We start from the raw sequence: 24,181 nt of genomic DNA, 5'->3' as shown, positions 1-24,181 counted from the left end.
AGGCGTCACCGCCTCAATAAAAGTGGAAGATGCGGCAATTCCCAAGTTTTTTAAGGCAAGGCCGGTGCCATACGCAATTCGTCCAGCAGTCGAGGCAGAGCTGGAGAATTTGGAAAAGGCAGGCGTGTTATCCAAGATAGATTGGAGCGAGTGGGCAACACCCATCATCCCGGTCATGAAGAAAACGTTGAATAATGATAAAACTGAAAACAGAGAAAAATTCGCATCTGTGGGGACGTCAAGGTGACTGTAAACCCGGTCCTTCACACGGTACAGTATCCTCTTCCGAGGATAGAAGATATTTTCGCCTCACTATCCGGAGGGAAACGTTTCACCAAAATTGACTTGGCACAGGCATATCTACAGATGGAGGTTGAGGAGGCCTCTAAAAAGTATCTCACGATAAACACACACAAAGGCCTGTACCAGTACAATCGACTGGTTTTCGGAGTAGCATCAGCTCCAGCTATCTGGCAAAGAGCTATGGAGCAAGTCCTGCAAGGGATTCCGGGGACTCAATGCTACCTAGACGACATCCTTGTAACAGGAGAAAACGACAACGAGCACCTTGCCAATTTGGAGCAGGTGCTCACTAGGCTGAGAGAACGGGGCCTACGAGCAAATCGCCCCAAGTGCGAATTTTTCCAGAAACAAATATATTGTGGCCGCATAATTAACGAAGAAGGGTTGCGTAAGTCACCTGAAAAAATTGAAGCGGTCATAAAAGCCCCAGCACCTGAAAATGTCTCACAATTAAGGTCGTTCCTGGGATTGATAAATTACTATCATAAATTTTTACCGAACTTGTCAACTGTTCTGCACCCTCTTAACGAACTGCTACAAACGGGAGTAAATTGGAAATGGAGCAAAGACTGTAAACGTGCCTTCCATAATTGCAAAGGCTTGATCACGTCCAAGGAAGTTTTGGCTCATTACAACCCATCACTGCCAATCAGACTGGCGTGCGATGCATCCCCTTACGGCGTAGGAGCGGTATTATCGCATAGATTCCCTGATGGCTCGGAGCGGCCGATAGCTTTTGCGTCACGCTCATTGAACTCAGCTGAGCGTAACTATGCCCAGATCGACAGGGAAGCACTCAGCCTGGTATGAGGAGTGAAGAAATTCAACCATTACCTACACGGACAAAAATGTACCTTGTTGACTGACCATCAACCCCTCGTCTCCATATTCAACCCTAAAAAGGGCGTTCCCATGATGACAGCGCAAAGGCTACAGAGGTGGTCCCTTTCCCTAGGGGCACACCAATATGACATAGAATACAAAGGATCAAAACAGCATGGAAATGTTGACGGTTTATCGCGTCTACCGTTGCCAACGGTAGAAGCACCTACAGTGGACCCAGTGGAGATGTTCCACTCAACCATAGTGGAATGTCTACCAGTAACAAATTCTACCATTGAAAAGGAAACGAGAAATGACCCGACTCTCTCACGAGTCTACGATTTAACGGTGAAGGGATGGCCAGCACATGGCGAACCACTGTTGCCAGCATTCTCGCAAAGAAGAGAACAGCTGTCAGTGTGCCGAGGAACCTTGATGTGTGGATCCAGAGTGGTGATTCCACCCAAACTCCAGGATAAAGTGCTAAAGGAGCTTCACGAGGGGCATCTGGGTGGAGTGAAAATGAAGAACCTAGCCAGAGCGTTTGTGTGGTGGCCAGGTATCGATGGAGACATTGAAGAAATGACCAAGGGCTGTCTAGGATGCCAGAAGGTCCAAAACGCCCCACCACAAGCCCCTCTACATCCATGGGAGTGGCCCTCATCTCCATGGCAAAGGGTACACATCGACTTTGCTGGTCCATTTATGGAGTCAATGTTCTTAATCGCGGTTGATGCACACTCCAAGTGGCCGGAGGTAATAAAGATGTCCACCACCACCACGGAAAAAACCATCACAGTATTAAGGACCATATTTGCCAGGAATGGGCTGCCTGAACAGATCTGTTCTGATAATGGACCGCAATTTGTGTCCGAAGAATTCAGGAAGTTCTTAAAAAACAATGGGGTTAAGCACTACACGTCCGCCCCATACCATCCCGCCACCAATGGATTGGCTGAAAGGTTTGTCCAGACCTTCAAGAAGGCCATAAAGGCCATGGGTAATGAAGACATAAATCTACAGCATAAGGTAGATAACTTCTTGTTTGTATACAGGAATGCAACACATGTGGTTACAAACCAAACTCCCGCTATGATGTTTTTCAATAGAAGACTAAGATGCCGGCTGGATTTGATCAAGCAAACATCAGAAGGGACGTAGAGAACCGGCAATTTCAAGGCATGAATGAAAGGCCAACTAGAACCTTCCAGATAGGTCGACAAGTTTTGGCCCGGGACTACCGTACCGAGAAATGGCAGCCTGGAACTATTTTCACACGACTAGGACCACTGATGTATACCGTGGACATTGGAGAAAGCATAATAAGGCGCCATGCTGACCAGATCATAGAGTCATCCGAAAAGGTACAACCTACACCACAACTCTATACGCCTAATGATGAAGCAGAGATACCCATAGTATCTACCTCCGATCCGGTGATACTGGAACCAGATGAACCCGACACTGGCATTCAAGCCGAATCGACCTTGCCAAAAGAACCTACTACACCACCGAGGCGTTATCCGGACCGAGTCAGGAAGCCTCCAGAGAGACTGACTTATAATTGATTAACTGCAGCAAATGTGTAGATTATTGTTCTTGTAAACATGTTAATTAATGATTACTTAAAATGTTATGTACTGGTTGTCTAAAAGGGGAGGAATTGTGGTGTATGTGCCTTTAAGAGCCCCTGTGTACTGTAATGCCGGTAGTGGCCACTCGGGCTATATAAGCCTGTATAGTGTCTTGTATCTTTTAGTTCACCTCCAGACTTTGTTCAGTAAACACCTGTTAAACCAGCTCCTGCATTCCGTGTCTCCATTAACACACGGATACAACAGTGTGAGCCTTAAAAAACTTTGGGCTTGTATTTTCCTCTATTTTGATCGTCGCTGTTATGCCTTTTAGTGTTCCGAGTCCCTGCTGGAGCACTTCTTGTGCATCAGTTAGCATTTTTGACAGTCGTCCAGGTGTGACGTCGTCATCCTTTTTGGCATCTACAGTCAGTGCTTGTATGGAATGCCAATCTAGCTGTATCTTCCGGATCCATTCACGTCCTAGTAGTGGTGGTCCTCCATCTGGCAATACATATAGGTCCATTTTTGGTGTTTCCTTGCCGTTATATATAACGTTCACCCTTATTTTTCCTTTGGGGTACACTTTTTGCCCCGTGTACATCTTCAAGACAATCTTTGTATCTCTCAAGGGTATATGTGAGAATAGCCGCTTGTAATCCTTTCGGTTTATAACTGTTAGGGCTGATCCTGTGTCCAATTCCATTTTCACTTGGACTCCTGCTATCTTGAGCGTGACCCAGATAGTTTGGTGATCCTCCGTTTTGATCACATTATGTAGTTTCAGACAACCCAGCTCCTTGCTTCCGGAGTCTGTATCACTCTTCTGTTCGTCTGAACTACTCTCCGTCACCTTATGTACCTTCTTGTACTTCTCCTGTGGAGATTTCTTGCTGCTGGTTTTCTTTCCCGACCTGCAGACTCTTGCTATGTGTCCTACTTTTCCACACTTTGTCCTTGAACCAGCAATCATTATGGTCGTGTGTTCTGCCGCAGCGATAGCACTTCACTGTTCCGCATGACATTTCATTTGTGCCATATTCTTGCGGTCTCCGTTGTATCTCTGCAGCGCCCCGTGCTGCTGCTTCGTGTGATACTGCAATGCTGAAAGCCTTGTCCAGCGTAAGATCCTTTTCTGATAGAAGCCGTTTCTGGGTTCCTTCACTTTGAAGCCCACACACAAACTTGTCCCTTAAAGTATCTGCTAGTCCCGTTCCAAACTGGCAGTGTTTCGATAGCTTGCGCAGTTCCGTTAAATACTCAGCATTACTTTCATCTTTATGCTGGTTCCTTTTGTGAAACTGAAATCTTTCTGCTATCAGCAGCGGTGTGGGGTTTAAGTGGTCCTGTAGGATTGACACTATGTTTTCAAAATCCTTTTCTACTGGCTTCTCTGGGGTTACTAGGTTTCGTAGTAAGCCATACGTTTTGGCACCCATTGAATTCAACAATACCAGCGCTTTCTTGTCATCTGGCACTTCATTTGCCTTGCAGTATACTTCTATGCGTTCGACATATGTCGTCCAATCTTCGACTTCATTGTTGAACGCTGTGATACTGCCACTGTTCGGCAATTTTGGGTGTGGTTAGACTGGCTTAAAATGGCGTCTCCCGCGCTTTCCTTTCTTCCCCGCTGCGGCTTAAAATGGCGTCTCCCGCGCTTTCATTTCTTCCCCGCTGCGGCTTAAAATGGCGTCTCCCGCGCTGCTGCCAACGCCGCTCTCAGCGGTCCTTGTGGCAAATGGCGACGCCCTGTGGGTTTCGTGCGCTGCTGCTGCTAATGCCGCTCTCTGCGGTCCTCGTGGCAATGGCAGCGCCTCGCATTTTCCTGCGCGCCTCTCTCCCTCATTGACGCTGCTCGGCCCTTGACCACCGGCTGCGCTCTGCTCTCTCTCGTCTCTCTCTCCCGTTGACGCCGCTCGGTCCTGAACACCGGCTGCGCCCTGTGCGCTCTGCCCTCTCTCCCCCGTCGACGCTGCTCGGCCTTTTTCTGTGCCGCTCGGTCGAGCTCTAGCCCGCTGTTGTCCGGGAAGGGTCTGCGCAGTACCTGTTGCCAGACCGTTTCGCTGGACCACCATGACTGGAAAGCCAAGCCTGGCTCTCGACAGCCTCCCCTGCGATGCTCAAATCTCTGCTGGATGACTGGGCAGTTGCCCGTGGTCGACGCCCGTGCTTCTGGACTCGACCTTCTTCCACTGTTCTCCAGGAGCGAATCCCTGGGAGGTGATGCAGAGTTGCAGGTAGGTTCGAATCTGCGTCGTCGCCAATGTTATGTCCGTGTATCTTAATGTTGTGTCCTTCAATAATCAGACAACAGACTGCAGGGAACGATTCAACAGGTGTTTACTGAATGAGGGTTACTCTAGAACTAACTGTACAGATCACTACTCAGGGTTTATATACAGGTGTGGTCACTGCCGGTACTACAGTATACAGGAGCTGTAAAAAGTAGTTCTCTCCCTTAAGGTATATATACATTACATACATTACAGGTAATAGAGTAATCATGGGAGACTTTAATCTACAGATAGACTTGGCAAACCAAATTTGCAGTAATAGTGTGGAGGACGAATTCATGGAATATATGCAAGATAGTTTTCTAGATCAGTATGTTGAGGAACCATCTAGGGAACAGGCTATTTTAGATCTAGTATTGTGCAATGAGAAAGGGTTAATTAATAACCTTGTAGTAAAGGGGCCTTTAGGGAAGAGTGACCACAATATGCTAGAATTTTATATTGAGTTTGAAAGTGATTTAGTTAAATCCAAAACTAGTGTCTCAAATCTAAACAAAGCAAACTACGCAGGTATGAGGGGTGAGTTGACTAAAGTAGATTAGGAAACTACATTAAAAGGTATGACGCAATGGCTAGCATTTAAAGAACTAATACATAATTTACAACAAATATACATTCCTTTAAGGCACAAAAACCTCACAGGAAAAGCAGTCCAACTGTGGCTAATAAGAGAAGTTAAAGATAGTATTAGATCAAAGGAAGAGGCTTATAATGTTGCCAAAAAGAGTAGTAAGCCTGAGGATTGAGAGGATTTTACAATTCAGCAAAGGAGGACCAAGAAATTGATAAAGAGAAGGAAAATAGAATGAGAGTAAACTAGCGAGAGACATAAAAACAGAATGTAAAAGCTTCTATAGGTATGTAAAAAGGAAAAGATTTGCAGAAGTAAATGTGGGTCCCTTACAGGCTGAGACAGGATAAATTATAATGGGGAATAAGGAAATGGCAGAGAAATTAAACAAATACTAACCTCTTCAATTCTCTGTGATTATCTTAAATTTGTGGGCTTTTGTTAGTGTGTCACCTACCAGTTGAAGCAATCTCTCACCATTTGCTTCATCATAACTCTTAATAATCTTGAAAACCTCTATCAGGTCTCCACTTAACCTTCTCACCTCCAGTGGCAAACTTTATTGAATTCCCCCATTTTAATGAAAACAGTGTGACTTTTATATTTAAAGGGGTCTAGACAGAGTAGATAGAAACTGTTTCCATTGGCAGAAAGACTTAAGGTGATTGGCAGAAGATCCAAAGGTGACATGAGGAAAACCTTTTTTATGCAGCGAATGGTTATGATCTGGAATGCACTGCCTGAAAGGGTGGTGGAGGCAGATTCAATGGTGGCTTTCAAAAGGGAATTGGATAAGTAGCTGAAGGAAAAAAAATTGCAGGGCTGGGGAGTGGGACTAGCTGAATTGCTCTTGCGGAGAGCCGGCACAGGCTCGAGGGACCGAATGGCCTCCTTCTGTGCTGTAACGATGCTATGATTCTATTCTATGATTTTAACTCCTTCACTTTGGCTAAGGCCATTATAATTAAAATCTTTTAAGTTGCCAGGTGCAGTCACTCTCCGCATCGCATGGTAGCTATCTTCAGGGCAGGCTACCAACTGCACAGATCCATTGCTCCTCTAGACCCATGTTTTGTTTCTTTACTTGTCCCATTACCACCTTCTTTAAACTTGCACTATCATCCCTTTTGTCATTTAACCTCGCCTGGTTTCCACCCGATCACAGATCTTCCCCTTTGTTCTTTGCTCCCCTCCCCCCTTTCCGTGCCTTTGTACTTGCTTAAAACCTGTTACATCTCTAACTTTTGCCAGTTCTGATGAAAGGTCATCGACCTGAAACGTTAACTGTTTCTCTCTCCACAATGCTGAGTATTTCCAGCATTTTCTGTTTTTTTTTTAGATTTACAGCATCCGCAGTATTTTGCTTTTGTTGCACAGATTCAGTACTGGTCAGGATCGATTCCTGAATGCTGGGAGCTTTAACACTGCAGCACACACTGCCTGCGCAGCCATCCAATGGCTTAAAAAGCTCCTCGTTTTCCATTACATGTCTTCCTCTAAAACCTCTTACTTATAATCTTAAGATTCAGCTGTTCTCTTTGCTGCTGGCAGGCAACGTGGATGGTGTCTCACTGTCTGCTGGCAAACTTGTGGAGGTTTTATTCATTTTACAATGACTTGGCTGCAGCAGTGAATTTTGGCATTTTGCAGTAAATATTTCTGACCTCTGATGAACTGAGTGGGGGAGGGAAGAGGAGCCGAGCTTCCAAGGCAAACATCTGCAGTGAGTCAGAAGTACTGAAACTGATTCCAAAATAAATACCAATTGTTGGTAAATGGCTCCCAGCCATTCAGAACAGCAGCAGTGGTCAAGAGAGAGAATATGATTAAGGGGAGAGCAACATTACAACCTGCATCTTATTTTTATCTCCAGTTGATGTGTGTTTGTTTAGAAACTGACATCCTCGTGCCATTATCTTGAAGTTGTTAAGTGTCCCCCTGTGACAAATTTCTGAAGAAAACCAATCTGAATCAATGATTTACTGAGAATGGGACATTGGATCGGGATGGGGGTTGGTGAGTATCGAGTCATTAGTCGGCCCACAACAATAACAATGCAATATTGTCCTCTATTGGGTAAGCTCATTCCCCCACTCCCAATCTTAGAGCCTAGAAAAGTTGGTATTGCACGGCCCGAACACCCCCACCCAGGCCTGTACATTGTTCCCCAACATGAAAGATTGTTTGTACTTTGATCAGTACTTTGGCAAGAACCTGGTTAATTTCTGTCTGTCTCTGGGGTTGCATAGTGAATTCGAAGCTTCCAGAAATACCGATGCAGATGAGCAGAATCAACCTGTCTTAATCAATTCCATCCCAGAAGAGTCTTCCCTGTCTGCACTGATTATGTGAGTGATTGGGTGAGTGATTCAAGTTAATGGAACTTAGTTTGTTTTTTCACCATATTTAGGACATTGCTGTTATCACAGTAATTTTCAGACTAGTCGACACACATTTGGGCAAAAGCAAATTTAAAAGAGCAGTCTTCCCTACAAGTCAACTAGTTCACAAAGGTTAATGCTGAATCTGGTTACTGACCGTAACAAATCTAGAATACTTTTCAAATTCTTTTGACACTATAACCTGATAAAAAATGGATAAAGTAATTAAACGTACAAGCTGATTTTTAAAGAAGAGATATTAGAATCACAGTTAATCCAGACTCTATAATTCTGGTTGTGTTTATTGAGGGGATACAGACAAAGTATAAAAATACATTTATTTTGAAAGATGTATATTTACAACAATGGGACTGTCTAGAATAGCTTAAAGTGCCTTAATATTTATACTGGCTAGGCTCTAGCACAGGGTGACTCTATTAACTAGCCTGTCACAGTAGTGAGGATAGAAGTATTGATTAGATTATGGTAGTGTTAACTCTAAAAGGAGCACATGCATAAAAGTTATACCTTACTGTGCACAGATTGGCTACATGTGATCAAAACATGTGGGACTAGTAAACTGACATCTCATAATGTTTATCCACCAGATTTATTAAAGGATTGGCACCAGTTGAGGATGGAGATGAAAATGGCCCAAGCAATGGACTGAAAGGAAGTGAACGAGATGGGTTGAATTGATGGCCTTTCTTCCTTCCTACTATCCTATGCTCATTTCATAAAAGGAGAATGTTTACATCTGAATATAAAGTCTCTGATACCTTCAAACATATATGCACTAAAAATGGGAAAGGCAAATGTAAGTGTTGAACACTTGACCCATAGATGGCAGATATGGAAAGAATGTCAGAATATTTGATGAAAAATAACCCTGTTTGGAAGTTTTAGTTTAGAAATGTAATTTACATTGTTGGTTTTGTAGGTAATGTCCTTGCACTGACAAAGCCATCTGGGGCACTCTGTCATTACTGCTTCAATTTTTCCTCCATTTTGACTTCTTGAATCTAATATTGGTTTCCTGAATATTAGGCACATCAGTTTGAACGGAATCCTAGGGCGGAATTTTAACCTAAAAAAAAATGGGTGGGTTTGGAGCGTGGGGGTAGTTAAATTGTTAAAGCTCGGATTCCCGACCTGAACCTGCCTCCAATCCGCCCGCTTCCGGTTTTAACGGAGGCGGGACGGGAAGCAGGACGGGGGCGGGCAGCCAACCCGCTGCCAGGAGACAGGACGTCAATTTAAATATTACAATGAGGCTGGAAGCTTTTTTTTTAACCTCCACTTTTTTTTAAACTGCATCTGGACGGGTTTTTCACACTTCGTAAAACCCGGCAGTTACAGCAAGGCGGGAACTTCTGTATCCAGGAGGTAAGTGCATGTCAACGTACCTCCTGGATCCAGTGCACCCCCCCCCGATCGTTGTGATCTTCTCTCCCCCCCACGATCGTCGGCAATCTTCTTCTCCTCCCTCCCACCCATGATGTCGGCAATCTTTCATCAACCTCCCCTCCCTCCTCTGGAAGTCGGCACAGGCCCCACCCAATCCCTCCCTCTTTCTGCGGCCTAGTGTCGCAGGCCTACCTACCTGCCCGCAGCCAGCCTCTCCATCTGGCTGGCTGCAGGTGGGAAACTAAGGCCGCGCATGCAAATCAGGCCCTGCCGTTAAAGTTGGTACAGCCTGCAGGAAACCCGGCCTCCTGGGTTTCCCGCCCGCCTCGGAGCCCCACCGCCCCCAACCCACCTTCCTCCCTAAAATCCAGCCCCTAGTTTCAGAATTCTTCATCTAACAGTAGATCCTTCTGTAAAGCACAGTTTCATTTCTGTTTTAGAACAGAAAACTAGATCTTGATAAACACTCCACCTGAGTATACAAAGTAGGAGTTATCTGATATGGCTAAGATTGTAAGCTAGTTTATGTTAAATGTTTGAGCTCCGTTTTCCAAGAAACTTTTAAGGGCAGAAATATTAGCAGTTATGTTGTCATTAAAACAGTAGTTTAATTGACAAAGTTTGGAACACGTAATGAATTTAATGGTAAGAGGAAAAATCAATGGTAATTACCAAGAAAGAGGAGCTTCCAAAAATTGACCTCAAAGTGAATAATCTGGAAATAGAACAAGTTGATTAAAATTGTTTACTTGGATAATTAAGCAATGGAGAAGTTAAATGGAAGATAACAATTTCAAATAAGGTATTTAACTGGAACATAGGATAAGAAGTAGGTTATTAGGCCCGTCAACCTGCTCCGGCATTTTGTTAGCTATGGATAAAAAGATTGCACAACTGTCTCTGGAAAAGTTTGTACTTGAAGATAGACCATATTTTAAAATATTTCTCTGGACTTTTTTATCCAGTTAAGATTGTGACTGTTTCTGTGCAACTGTAAAATGAAGAAGTAAATGACTAATGAGAAGGCCCTTGGCCCTTGAACTAGTACAAAAGAGAGAGAAGTGATGGGACTGATGAGAAAGATGCCATACTGTGGGCACATTATTCAGGAATGCAAGGAAAGTTGTTGGGGTTGTTATTATTTACCTACCACAATCTATTACTATGATGTGATCGAATGGGTATGTGTGAAACCAGGGGCTGGTACAGTCCACCTGTTGAGCGAGTGGACGGTATGGAATTAACTGATCATCAGCATCTCCAGAGTATAGATGGCACATAGAATCAGAGAGAAATGGCAATGACATAAAACAATGACACAGAAGTGCTGAATCACGTGAATTCTGTAGAACACTGCTAGTCTACAGAAAGCAGGATTCATGTTGGGGTACAGTGGCACTGATGCTGGTGGACCCCAATACATGGCGGGACCTTATGAGTGAGCCCAGGCAGTGAATATCATCAAGCTATTCAGCTGTGCAAGCACCATAGCCAAGCCTGACCCTGTCCTCACCCAAACTCCACACTCTCCAGAAGGGGCCAGTCTAATAGATAGCGATCAAGAATGAGAACCTTCGTTGATCTTTTTTTCCACTGCACAAACAGCCTCCCCTGGCCAGGTCATTGAAGTCAATGTTAGCACCTCTGCTGTCACCCTGGCTGAGATCAGTGAACTAACTACAGGCCTGGGATCTTCCTGGTCTGTATGGCTCTGTACCACATTGGGTTGTGGGGGGTTAAGTATCTTATCAACTGAGTGTGTTATGTAATTTGGTTAACTGGTTCTGTCTTTTAATTAGACTAGCTGGTACTTGTTGATATGTTAATTTCATTCAGGGCAGTGGGATCAGTTTGGGATCACTCCAGTACGGATCCAGCCCAGCACCAGGAACCCATGGACGCTGTAAATTTCTCTGGCTTGCTAATCAACATTGAGACCTGTTGTGGTCTCTGTCTTGTGAAAACTGTCAGTTTTTTGTTTCTATTTTTGTGATTTGTGCTTCTCACCCACTCTAATTAAAGAAGCTTCAGGGGGTTCTCGCAGAAACTGCACATCCGAGTGAAACCACTGAAGAGGGTAAGGAACAGGCGACTCTGTTTCACAGTGGGATTCCCACAAGCTTGCCTGCTGTCCTTGACTTTTAAGCTCATGTGTTTAATGGCGGTCTAGACACATCGGTGCACCGTTGTCACCAGTGACATTAAATAATACAAAAGGATTGAGACATTTATAAAACATTTGAAGTATAAATTTGCATGGATAGCTACTGAGGGCATCGTCTCCTGGTGATGTGGGAGAGCTGCCCCTTTCTCTGCCGTCAGTGTCTTAATTTCCCTATAGAGGTGGATGTCGCCTTTCGCTTGACCCGCCACCGGAATGGGCGCTTCATCGGCCCTTTGTGAGCGCAGTTCAGATTGGGGTCGTGCAGAAGGGTCCACATCAGCCAGATCTCGGGCACCCTAAGGCTGTGGACCAACATCAGCTCCTTGTAGAAGCATGGGTCAAACGTTTCCATGTGAGGAGCTGCAGAGGGCCGGACGATGCCGAAGGTTCTGAATCCTTCGTGAGTTAAGGGTTCGAGTCCGATCCGCAGCAAGCACATCCCCAAGAAGACATCGTCGATAGGGAAGAGATCCACCTCTTTGCTGGCACGGTAGAGCCTCTTTGCTGTGTGTCCAGACATGAGGAAGCCTCCACCTCCTGCATAGACGGGGTAAACCCCCGGGCCGTACATCATCTCTGGAATGAAATACTTACTCTTATTGGATCTGATGGGGAGGGCTTGGTAAATAATGTCTCCAACAAATAGATCTTCCTTGGGATTGGCGTCTACCAAGAAATCCGCAATGTTCTCCACGTTTACAAAGACATCATCATCCCCTTTGAAGACGAACTCTGCAGTGGGGCAGAACTGGTCAACCCATTTCAGAAAGTGGATCTCCTTGAGCGTCAGGTTGAAGAAGGTGTCTTGGAAATCCCACAACAGGATGTCCTGGTAGATCCGACTCTCGTGTTCCAACAGGCGGCTCCACGAAGCCAAAGCACTTTGGTTGGTGGGGATTCCCAGGAGGAAGAGTCTACGGACCTGCAGCCCATGGACACGACCTTCTCGGGCCCAGGTTTTCCGAGCCACTTCACGCCTTTCAAACTCCTCCACCCTGGACTTGATGGAGATCAACAAGAGCGGTTCCCCGCGGACCTTCCGGCACTTGTCCTTCTGGTTAATGATCTGATTGAATTCCCGACAGTCCTTCTGCCAGAGGTACTGGCGGTAGTTCCACGGTAAAAGGTCTGAGCTTGGAGATGTGGTCACCCGGACCTGCCCATCCTCCAGCCGCAGGCAGATGCGCTCAGACTCTGTTGCGCTGGTGGTTGAGACCGGCCGAGTTTCCGCCTTGGTGCTTTGCATGTATCTCTCGGTTTCCAATTCCCTTTGGTTCTCGTGTTTGTCCAGCCACGGGGTTTCAGAGTGCGTTTGGATGTAAAGCAAAATACAAAATGCTGTCAGCAGGAGGAACGTGCAGATGAGATCTCCTTTCCGCCGCAGTCTCATGGTCACTGGAGAGCAGAGGCAGTCCTGGGTGGGTTTGCAGAGGGCTGGGTGGAGAGCAGAGGATGTTATGGTCAATGTTGTACAAGACCGTATTTTACAGATCGCAGTTGGGCCGGTTTATACTGACTTGGAGTTCACAGATTGGCTCTGTGATTTTATACAGGGCTGGAGTTCACAGACTGGCTGTGTGATTTTATACAGGGCTGGAGTTCACAGACTGGCTGTGTGATTTTATACAGGGCTGGAGTTCACAGACTGGCTGTGGGTGATTTTATACAGGGCTTGGAGTTCACAGACTGGCTGTGAGTAATTTTATACAGGGCTGGAGTTCACAGACTGGCTGTGGGTGATTTTATACAGGGCTGGAGTTCACAGACTGGCTGTGGGTGATTTTATACAGGGCTGGAGTTCACACACTGGCTGTGGGTGATTTTATACAGGGCTGGAGTTCACACACTGGCTGTGGGTGATTTTATACAGGGCTGGAGGTCACAGACTGGCTGTGGGTGATTTTATACAGGGCTGGAGTTCACACACTGGCTGTGGGTGATTTTACACAGGGCTGGAGGTCACAGACTGGCTGTGGGTGATTTTATACAGGGCTGGAGGTCACAGACTGGCTGTGGGCAGGTTTCTTTTATTCATTCACATCTGTAGAACAAACAGAGAAAAGAGCATAGTTACGGTGCACGGTGGCATAGTGGTTAGCACTGTTGCCTCACAGCGCCAGGGACCCGGGTTCGAATCTGGCCTCGGGTGACTGTCTGTGTGGAGTTTGCACATTCTCCCCGTGTTTGCATGGGTTTCCTCTGGGTGCTCCGGTTTCCTCCCACAGTCCAAAGATGTGCGGGTTAGGTTGATAGGGTCAATTTATCATAGCCATAGTGTTAGGGGGATTAAATACGTGGGGTTACGGGGATAGGGTGGGATATGTGTTGGTGTAGGGGTTACGGGGATCGGGTGGGATATGTGTCGGTGCAGGCTCGATGGGCCGAAATGGCCTCTATCTGCACTGTGGGGTTTCTGTGGTTAAAGGAAACAGCTGTCCAGTCTGCCACGTGGATCCTTTACTGCCGGTTATGAAGGCAGACCAGGAAACTAGGTCTGACAATCCTTGAAACACCAGTATTAGAGAACAAAAATATACTTTAATATACCCCCTCGTTCTGAAGAAGAAGGTGGTTATTTCCGTTCTCTCTCTCTTACTCAAATGGATGTCATTTAGAAATGATGCAACACATAATTCTACAGTAATCTATATTTATCTATAACTGATAACAGACACATACCGCAGACGTACGCATATGTGTAGATATATCTATATAACTAATACCAATACACTTGTCTGAATCTTAGAAACATTCAGACTTTGCTACTCTCCTCTAACATGCAATGTTAAAGAAAAAGTTACTGTAGCAATTGAAACACGATAGCCCCCCCCAGTTCACATCTTGTGATCTGATGACAGGTGCACACCAATCATTGCTGTCTGCTGTGCCTCTTGTCACATGTCAAAAATCACAAAAACAGAATCAACTTGGCTCTACTTGTGCATATCATCTTTGGAATAATGCAGTAAGAAATCTCAGGGTTTGTTTTGAAATCGACAGAACCACTCGAGCTTTGTTCTTGCACTTTCGAACATCACCTGCACTGTTCAATGTGATAGTGCCTCATAACCAGGGGTTACAGTGGATCCTGTTCCACTCCTTATCTCACTGGGTATTCTTCATTTTCACACCAGATTTCCAATATTGGCTATTTTTCATTGGCAGTTCAATCTAATGAGATTAGGAAAAGATTTGTGTGTGCCTGCTTCCTTACTGGTTCTTCAGATTTAGCACCACATGCTCCTAGTCCAGTGATTTCCCATTGAAGTTGCACATGGGGACACATTTTTAACCATTTATCAGGTGGTCTGACCCAGCTATCGTGCTGTTGGACCGTCCCGCGCTGTTGCCTTTCCTGCCTCACCTTGTAATCCATGCCGGGCTTGAAAAATATCAGTCAAACTGAGGTGATATTTCTTTGTCCTCACCGTGAATTTCTGCTGCCTTGTATTACTGGAGCATAGATTCAGAGAAAGACAGACCATTCCTGTGTAACCAATAAACTGCTTTTTAAAGTCAAACGTTTATATCACAATGGTCACAGGTCTAATGTAAGGTATTGTATCCCTACAGCTCTCCATCTCACACCCAATACACACTCGCACCTCTCCATCTCACACCCAATACACACTCGCACCTCTCCATCTCACACCCAATACACACTCGCACCTCTCCATCTCACACCCAATACACACTCGCACCTCTCCATCTCACACCCAATACACACTCGCACACCTCTCCATCTCACACCCAATACACACTCGCACACCTCTCCATCTCACACCCAATACACACTCGCACCTCTCCATCTCACACCCAATACACACACCTCTCCATCTCACACCCAATACACGCCTCTCCATCTCACACCCAATACACACTCACACCTCTCCATCTCACACCCAATACACACACCTCTCCATCTCACACCCAATACACACTCGCACCTCTCCATCTCACACCCAATACACACTCGCACCTCTCCATCTCACACCCAATACACACTCGCACCTCTCCATCTCACACCCAATACACACACCTCTCCATCTCACACCCAATACACGCCTCTCCATCTCACACCCAATACACACTCGCACCTCTCCATCTCACACCCAATACACACTCGCACCTCTCCATCTCACACCCAATACACTCGCACCTCTCCATCTCACACCCAATACACACTCGCACCTCTCCATCTCACACCCAATACACACTCGCACCTCTCCATCTCACACCCAATACACACTCGCACCTCTCCATCTCACACCCAATACACACTCGCACCTCTCCATCTCACACCCAATACACACTCGCACCTCTCCATCTCACACCCAATACACACTCGCACCTCTCCATCTCACACCCAATACACACTCGCACCTCTCCATCTCACACCCAATACACACTCGCACCTCTCCATCTCACACCCAATACACACTCGCACCTCTCCATCTCACACCCAATACACACTCGCACCTCTCCATCTCACACCCAATACACACTCGCACCTCTCCATCTCACACCCAATACACACTCGCACCTCTCCATCTCACACCCAATACACACACGTACCTCTCCATCCCACAGCTAACACACATATACCATCCTATTCAATGCAACCCCAATAGTTGACATCATTAACATATTAGCCGCTTAACAACGGGAGGTGCTGCCGAGTCCTGTTTTGTATTCTAAAAGAACAAAAAGATCCCGCTGCAGCAAAGCACTGGGGAGGTACATACCTTGTATCGCACCTGTTATAAACGTGTATCTGTTATAAAGACGAGCCTTCCCGGGAAGAAGTTGAATTTTCCCCGATAGAAAGAGGCCAGTGTAAACCCTGAACTTTTATTTGCCAGTTCTGTGGTTTGCTTCACTCCTAACTTGTGACTGGACTCGGGACTCCCTACAGCATCCCGCCTGTAACAGGCACAGCGAGCTGCCAACACAACCGCCGCCCGCAATCTGAACACAACATCTGGAAGGAGGCAAGGCCCGGGGGGATCCGCCGCTCCCGCACAAGACCCTGTTAAACAAGTTTCGGGAGACTGCTCGGAGAGGGCAGGGACATTCGGACTCCCTCCCCCGGCCTGCAGTTCAATCGTCAAGCCTGTTTCTCCTTTTTTAAGCGAAATGGAAGTGGCAGAAGCCAGCCCGCAGACATCTGCTCACTGTACCGCTCAATAACACAACCCTCTTTACCTGAGAACCGCCAGTGCTGGCCAGCAAACAGCGACCCGCGAGTGACAGAACAAGCTGCTTCGAGGTTGCGAAGCCTCTTCAGGCTGGCTGCAATTGGACAGTTTCAGTGGAGAAGAAACTCGCCAGGAATCCGTGGGAGCCAAGGAAAATACATCTGGATTGCATTAATGGGACTGGGAGTTGCCTGAGCTGGGAGCCCGGTCATCAGAAACTAGGGGGTTGGGGGAGTTTGCAATTCCACCCAGGGCCGCAGGTCAGAGAGGTGCAGGCAGCACCGAATCGGTTCATGTTTAGGTCCCGGTGCTCCTGAATGGGACCGAACATTCCTCCTTACAGGACAGTCGCTGGCTTCCTCTCTCTGTTACCTCAGGCTGCATTCCTTGACTTTTTAAAGAGTTACACAAGCACTCAGCAGTGGAGACTGTCTAAGAATGTGGCGTGTGATTGGAATACTATCAGAGTCTGTCAGTCCCCTCTACAGTACCAGCCTGTTTTCATCACCACTTTAACGGTGTTAGCCTTGGCTCAGTGGTAGCACTCTCGCCGATGAGTCAGAAGGTTATGGATTCATAGCCCTGCTCCATGGACTTGAGCACATAATTTAGGCTGTGGGAGTGTTGCACTTTCGGAGATGCTTTCTTTCGGCTAAGAGGCCTCGTTTGCTCTCTGGGCTGGGCGTAAAAGGTCCCTTAGCACTATTTTGCAGAAGAGTCCTAGTGCTCTGGCCAATATTTACCCCTCACCAACATCAGTAACACAGATTATCTGGTTATTGTCACTGTTTGTGGGACCTTGCTGTGCGCAAATTGGCCGCCACATTTCCCTACGTTACAACAGTTCAAAAGCAATTCGTTGGTTGTAAAGCGCTTTGGGGCGTCCTGAGGCAGTAAAGTCTGCTAAAGAAGTGCAAGTCTTTCTTAATGGGGCACTGTGGGGAGGAACAGCAAAGGCTCATATTCCACGTGATGACACCTGATGCATGACACACACGGTGGAGCATTTTAATGAAAATCTGTTCGTGCATCGGGCGTTTGCCAACAGAGAGAATTAGTAAAAAGCACAATATTGCAGAAAGTGGCTCAGAAACACAAACAGAAACTGCTGGAAACACAGGGCAGTTCAGTCAACATCTGTGGAGAGAACAGACAACTTAGTGGTTTGAGTTCAGTTTCTTCAAAATAGAGAATTAGTTTGCCCAAACACTTATCGGAAGACAGAGCCCCTTTAACGGTCCACCATGGTTGGTTAGTACCAATACATTATGTCGTGATCACAATCAGAAATTCGCATGCAGCTACTTTACAGAGTCAATTCCCTGATTTAAAATTTCCGCATTAATTTGAACGTTGAAACAGTACTCAGTACTGAAAGGGTTTAATCTGCCGTAGCTGAACTAGTTTCTGTCGGGTCACGCTAAATTGGTAAGAAGCCATTTCTAGTCTTCACTCATAATTCGGTGCGTAATCATGGAGGCAGGAAGAAGTGTTTACCGAATCACTGCGATTTAACTGAAATTGGGAATGGGATGGAATGGTGGAGAGAGTAAGGGAACCCTCATCCTTTAACACCGTTAGATAATAATGGTACAGTGGTTTATTGCTGTGTTGATGATGGTGCAATGTTCGATGGAAATGTCGGTGGTGCTGTGAGAGTGCAGTGTTCTATCGTTGATTACCAAGTTAGTGTTGGTGTAGTGCTTGTTGTTCGATAGAAGTGTTGATGGGAGTATCATTTTTTTTATTTGTTCCTGCGATGTGGGCGTCACTAGCAAGACCAGCATTTATTGCCCATGTGTGTCAGAGGTGCCATCTTTGGATGAGACGTTAAACCGAGGCCCCATCTGTCCTCTCAGGTGGATGTAAAAGATCCTATGGCACTATTTCGAAGAAGAGCAGGGGAGTTATCCTTGGTGTTGTAGCCAATATTTATCCCTCAATTAACATCACTAAAACAGATAATCTGGTCATTATCATATGCTGTTTGTGGGAGCTTGCTGTGTGCAAATTGGCTGCCGCGTTTCCTACATTACAACAGTGACAACACTTCAAAAACAACTTAATTGGCTGTAAAGCGCATTGGGACGTCCGGTGGTCGTGAAAGGTGCTATATAAAAGCAAGTCTTTCTTTCATCCATAATTGCCCTTGAGAAGGTGGTGGTGCGCCGTCTTCTTGAACCGCTGCAGTCCGTGCGGTGAAGGTACTCCCACAGTGCTATTAGGGAGGGAGTTCCAGGATTTTGACCCAGCGACAATGAAGGATCGGCAATATATTTCCAAGCCAGGATGGTATGTGACTTGGAGGGGAACTTGGAGGTGATGGTGTTCCCATGTGCTTGCTGCCCTTGTCCTTCTAGGTGGAAGAGGTCGCGGGTTTGGGAGTTGCTGCCGAAGGAGCCTTGGCGAGTTGCTGCAGTGCATCTTGTAGATGGTACACACTGCAGCCACGGTACGCCGGTGGTGGAAGGAATGAATGTTTAAGGTGGCGATGGGGTGCCAATCAAGCAGGCTGCTTTATCCTGGATGGTGTCGAGTTCTTAAGTGTTGTTGGAGCTGCACTCATCCAGGCAAGTGGAGAGTATTCCATCACATTACTGACTTGTGCCTTGTAGATGGTGGAAAGGCTTTGGGGAGTCAGGAGGTGAGACACTCACTGCAGAATTTCTAGCCTCTGACCTGCTCTTGTAGCCACAGTATTTATGTGGCTGGTCCAGTTAAGTTTCTTGTCAATCGTGACCCCCAAAATGTTGATGGTGGGGAATTCGGCGATGGTAAAGCCATTGAATGTCAAGGGGCGGTGGTTAGACTCTCTCTTGTTGGAGATTGTCATTGCCTGGCTCATGTGTGGCGAGAATGTTAGTTGCTACTTATCAGCCCAAACCTGAATGCCGTCCAGGTCTTGCTGCATGCGGGCATGGACGGCTTCATTATCTGAGGAGTTGTGAATGGAACTGAACACTGTGCAATCATCAGCAAACATCACACTTCTGACTTTATGATGGAGGGAAGTTCATTGATGAAGCAGCTGAAGATAGTTGGGCATAGGACACTGCCCTGAGAAACTCCTGCAGTAATGTCCTGGGGCTGAGATGATTTACCTCCAATAGCCACAACCATCTTCCTTTGTGCTAAGTATGACTACAGCCAGTGGAGAGTTTTCCCCCGATTTCCATTGACTTCAACTTTACTAAGGCTCCTTGATGCCACACTCGGTCAAATGCTGCCTTGATGTCAAGGGCAGTCACTCTCATCTCACCTCTGAAATTCAGCTCCTTTGTCTATGTTTGGATCAAGGATGTAATGAGGTTTCGAGCCGAGTGGTACTGGTGGAACCCAAACTGAGCATCAGTGAGCAGGTTATTGGTGAGTAAGTGCCGCTTGATAGCACTGTCGATGACACCTTCCATTACTTTGCTGATGATTGAGAGTAGACTGATGAGGCGGATTGGATTTGTCCTGCTTTTTGTGGACAGGACATACCTGAGCAGTTTTCCACATTGTCGGGTAGATGCCAGTGTTGTAGCTGTACTGGAACAGCTTGGCTAGTTTCGGGATGTTGTCGGGGCCCATAGCCTTTGCTGTATCCAGTGTTCTCAGCCGTTTCTTGATATCACGTGGAGTGAATCGAATTGGCTGACGAATGGCTGCTGTGATGGTGGGGACCTCAGGAGGAGGCCGAGGTGGATTATCCACCCGGTACTTCTGGCTAAACATGGTTGCAAATGCTTCAGCCTTGTCTTTTGCACTCACGTGCTGGGCACTGCCATCACTGAGGATGGGGCTATTCATGGAGCCTTCTCCTCCTGTTAGTTGTTTAATTGTCCACCACCATTCACGATTGGATATGGCAGGACTGCAGAGCTTTGATCTGATCTGTTGATTGTGGGATCACTTAGCTCTGGCTGTAGCATGCTGTTTCCGCTGTTTAGCATGCCTGTGTTGCAGCTTCCCCAGGTTGGCACCTCATTTTTAGGTATGCCTGGTGCTGCTTCTGGAAGGCTCTTTTGCACTCTTCATTGAACCAGGGTTGGTCCCCTGGCTTGATGGTAATGGTAGAATGAGGGATATGCCGCGCCATGAGGTTACAGATTACGGGGGAATACAATTCTGCTGCTGCTGATGGCCCACAGTGCCTCATGGATGCCCAGTTTTGAGCAACTAGATCTGTTCTGAATCTATCCCATTTAGCATGGTGGTAGTGCCACACAACACAATGGAGGATGTCCTCAGTGTGAAGATGGGCTTTTGCCTCCACAAGGACTGTGTGGTGGTCACTGCTACTAATGCTGTCATGGACAGATGCATCTGTGACAGATAGATTGGTGATGACGAGGTCAAGTAGGTTTTACCCTCGTGTTGGTTCTCTTACCACCTGCCGCAGGCCCAGTCTGGCAGCTATGTCCTTCAGGACTCGGGCAGATCAGTCAGCAGTGGTGCTACCGAGCCATTCCTGGTGATGGACATTGAAGTTCCCCATCCAGAGTACATTCTGTGCCCTTGCTACCCTCAGTGCTTCTACCAAGTGATGTTCAATATGCAGGAATGCTGATTCATCAGCTGAGGGAGGGCGGTAGGTGGTAATCAGCAGGAGGTTTCCTTGCCCATGCTTGACCTGAAGCCATGAGACTTCATGGGGTCCGGAGTCAATGTTGAAGACTCCCAGGGCCATTTCCTCCTGACTGTATACCACTGTGCCGCCACCTCTGGTGGGTCTGTCCTGCCGATGGGACAGGATATACCCAGGGATGGTGATGGAGGAGTCTGGGACATTGGCTGAAAGGTATGATTCTGTGAGTATGACTATGTCAGGCTGTTGCTTGACTAGTCTGTGGGACAGATCTCCCAATTTTAGCACAAGTCCCCAGATGTTAGTGAGGAGGACTTTGCAGGGTCGACTGGGCTGGATATGTTGTTGTCATGTCTGAAGCCGGTGCCTAGATCGATGCCAAGTGGTCCATCCGGTTTTATTCTTATTATTGTTTTTCATAGCGGCTGTGTACAACTGAGTGGCTTGCTGGGCCATTAAAGAGTCAACCACATTGCTGTGGGTCTGGAGTCACATATAGGCCAGACCAGGTAAGGATGGCAGATTTCCTTCCCTGAAGAACATTAGTGAACCAGATGGGTTTTTACAACAATCTGATAGTTTCATGGTCACCATTATTGATACTAGCTTTTTAATTCCAGATTTATTTAATTGAAGTTTAAATTCCCCAGCTGCCATGGTGGGATTTGAACTCTCATCTCTGGATCATTAGTCCAGGCCTCTGGATTACTAGTCCAGTAACATAACCACTATTACAAAAAGAAAATACTGCATATGCTGGAAATCTGAAATAAAAACAGAAAATGCTGGAGAAACTCAGCAGGTCAGGCAGCATCTGTGAAGAGAGAAACAGAGTTAACGTTTCAGGTCGATGACCTTTCGTCAGAACTGGAAAAAAGCAGGAAATGGAACAGATTTTAAATCTAGTATACTGTGTTTGCTGCTCACGATGTGGTCTCCTCTACATTGGGGAGACCAAACGCAGATTGGGTGACCGCTTTGCGGAACACCTCCGTTCAGTCCGTAAGGGTGACCCCGAGCTTCCGGTCGCCTGTCATTTTAATTCACCACTCCATTCCCACTCAGACCTCACTGTCCTTGGCCTCTTGCATTGTTCCACAGAAGCTCAGCGTAAGCTCGAGGAACAGCACCTCATCTTTCGATTAGGCACTTTACAGCCTTCCGGACTCAACATAGAGTTCAACAATTTCAGATCATAACCTCGGCCCCTATCATATATATATATATATTTTTTTATCCACACTTTTTGTCTGTCTTTTTTTCTTCTCCCCACAGGGCAGCTGTCTTTCATTCTGCCAGCACAATTTACACTTCATCTAGAGCCATCCTTTGTTTCTTAACCTGTTCCATTACCATCTTCTTTTGCCTTGAATATCTCTTAATGTCTCTTAACCTCTCCTGCCACCTCTCCTGCCTTCTATCCTATCACAGGCCTTCCCTTTTGTTCTTTCATCCCCTCCCCCCTTTCCCAGCCTCTTCACTTGCTTAAAAATCTGTTCCATTTCCTGCTTTTTTCCAGTTCTGACGAAAGGTCATCGACCTGAAACGTTAACTCTGTTTCTCTCTTCACAGATGCTGCCTGACCTGCTGAGTTTCTCCAGCATTTTCTGATTTTATTTAACATAACCACTAGCTACTGTACCTGTAATATTGTTGAGGGTGGAATGTTTGATGACAGTGTTGGTGAATGTGCAATATTTGTCAGCAGTATTGGTGAATGTACAGTGTTTGACAGTGTTGGTGATAGGGCAGTGCTTGGTGTCACGGGTGGTGATGGTGCCCCCTTTGATGACTATGTTGAAGCGAATGTTAGTTATGCTACAGCATTGTGTGGCAGTTGGTGAGGGCACAGTGTTGGCAATATTGGTGAGAACATAGTGGTTAATGGCATTGTTAAAGATGATGTGCTGTTCACTGACAGCGTTGGTGAGGGTACAGAGTTCAATGGCCACCAGAAATACTAACTAACATGCACGGATGAGACAGCACGGACACATTTACAAGTTAGTAAACAACAGTCTTTCTGAGGTACTAGAGATAAACTGACTTTAAGTGACATGGACTTGGGTTCTTGAAATGGTGAGATGTTCCATTGACACTGAGCTGGGTGTTAATCATCTTGTCAAACATAAGACGATTGAGTCTGCATCCAAAATTATGAATTTCCACTGAAGTGTTGGGTAGCTGAAAACACTTGCCTGAATTCAAAACAAACAAAATTGGACATATAGTTGGATTTCTATTGTCAATGGCTCCAAAGAGAAAGCAAAATGATAATGATAATTGATCAATATGCTCCAAGGTTTTGCTTATGATCACGTTACTATTGTGTAGGTATTTTGAGATGAGTGAAACTTACACCTTTTATCTTCCAGGTAAAATGAATATGAATGTTAATGGTGTAGACACTTCAAGCTGAGAAATGAGCTGTTACAAATGGTGAAAAGAGACACATTGGAGCACCTTCAGCAGAAGCCATTGAGGGACACAGATTTAATAAATCCTTTAACAAACCTTTTGTTGATCAGCGACACAACTAAAGTGCTTTTTTCCCCCCAGAGGGTCAACCAGCTCGACTTTATAAACTGACGCTTTGTCCAATATTATTGACTGATTGTGTGTTTTAAAGGACACTATCTTCATGAAAAATAATGCAGTTACATAAATTATGTTCTAGTGCAACATGTCACTTGTGTGCGATACTGTCATGATAAAAGTGATGCACATCTCTCATACCCCATCTTCCCACATCCTGACAAAAAGGTTGGCCAAGCACTTTCTCAAGAAAACAGCACATGTTTAATGAGTACTTATTCACTACAATTAGTTACATGAAAATGAAATGATCAAAATGGGCACCAGGCCTAATAACTCCGAGCTCTATCTATTGTTTT

The 24,181-nt window shown here is 46.0% G+C and overlaps 1 protein-coding gene and 1 long non-coding RNA gene across 4 annotated transcripts; one reads left to right on the top strand and one right to left on the bottom strand.

Annotated features, from left to right (window-relative positions):
• Window positions 1-4,853: 4,853 nt before the first annotated feature.
• LOC147116302 (uncharacterized) lies at window positions 4,854-23,969 on the top strand. 2 transcript variants are annotated; one of them, XR_015078778.1, is made up of 3 exons: window positions 4,854-7,927; window positions 8,557-9,334; window positions 23,663-23,969. It is a non-coding gene; the product is annotated as an uncharacterized LOC147116302 (long non-coding RNA). The 2 variants fall into 2 exon arrangements; XR_015078777.1 differs by lacking the exon at window positions 4,854-7,927 and having other exon boundaries at window positions 7,941-9,334.
• On the bottom strand, window positions 8,214-17,089 carry b3gnt9 (UDP-GlcNAc:betaGal beta-1,3-N-acetylglucosaminyltransferase 9). 2 transcript variants are annotated; one of them, XM_085991148.1, is made up of 2 exons: window positions 16,265-17,089; window positions 8,214-12,953 (listed from the first exon to the last, which is right to left on the bottom strand). In XM_085991148.1, the coding sequence occupies exon 2, from the start codon at window positions 12,907-12,909 to the stop codon at window positions 11,674-11,676; it is 1,236 nt and encodes a 411-aa protein (XP_085847274.1). In that variant the 5' UTR covers window positions 12,910-12,953; window positions 16,265-17,089; the 3' UTR covers window positions 8,214-11,673. The 2 variants fall into 2 exon arrangements, with proteins under 2 accessions (XP_085847274.1, XP_085847273.1); XM_085991147.1 differs by having other exon boundaries at window positions 16,725-17,089.
• Window positions 23,970-24,181: the final 212 nt, after the last annotated feature.

The sequence above is a fragment of the Somniosus microcephalus genome, chromosome 6 (assembly GCF_052327205.1).
Source record: "Somniosus microcephalus isolate GS21.2 chromosome 6, FLI_Smic_1.0, whole genome shotgun sequence".
NCBI classification, from domain to species: Eukaryota; Metazoa; Chordata; class Chondrichthyes; order Squaliformes; family Somniosidae; genus Somniosus; species Somniosus microcephalus.
The sequence above is the reverse complement of the archived record's forward strand: the minus strand, read 5'-3'. Positions and strand labels throughout refer to the sequence as shown.

What these genes read in the sequence shown, in the direction of transcription:
- b3gnt9 (XM_085991148.1), bottom strand. Translation starts at nt 12,909, where the DNA reads ATGAGACTGCGGCGGAAAGGAGATCTCATCTGCACGTTCCTCCTGCTG.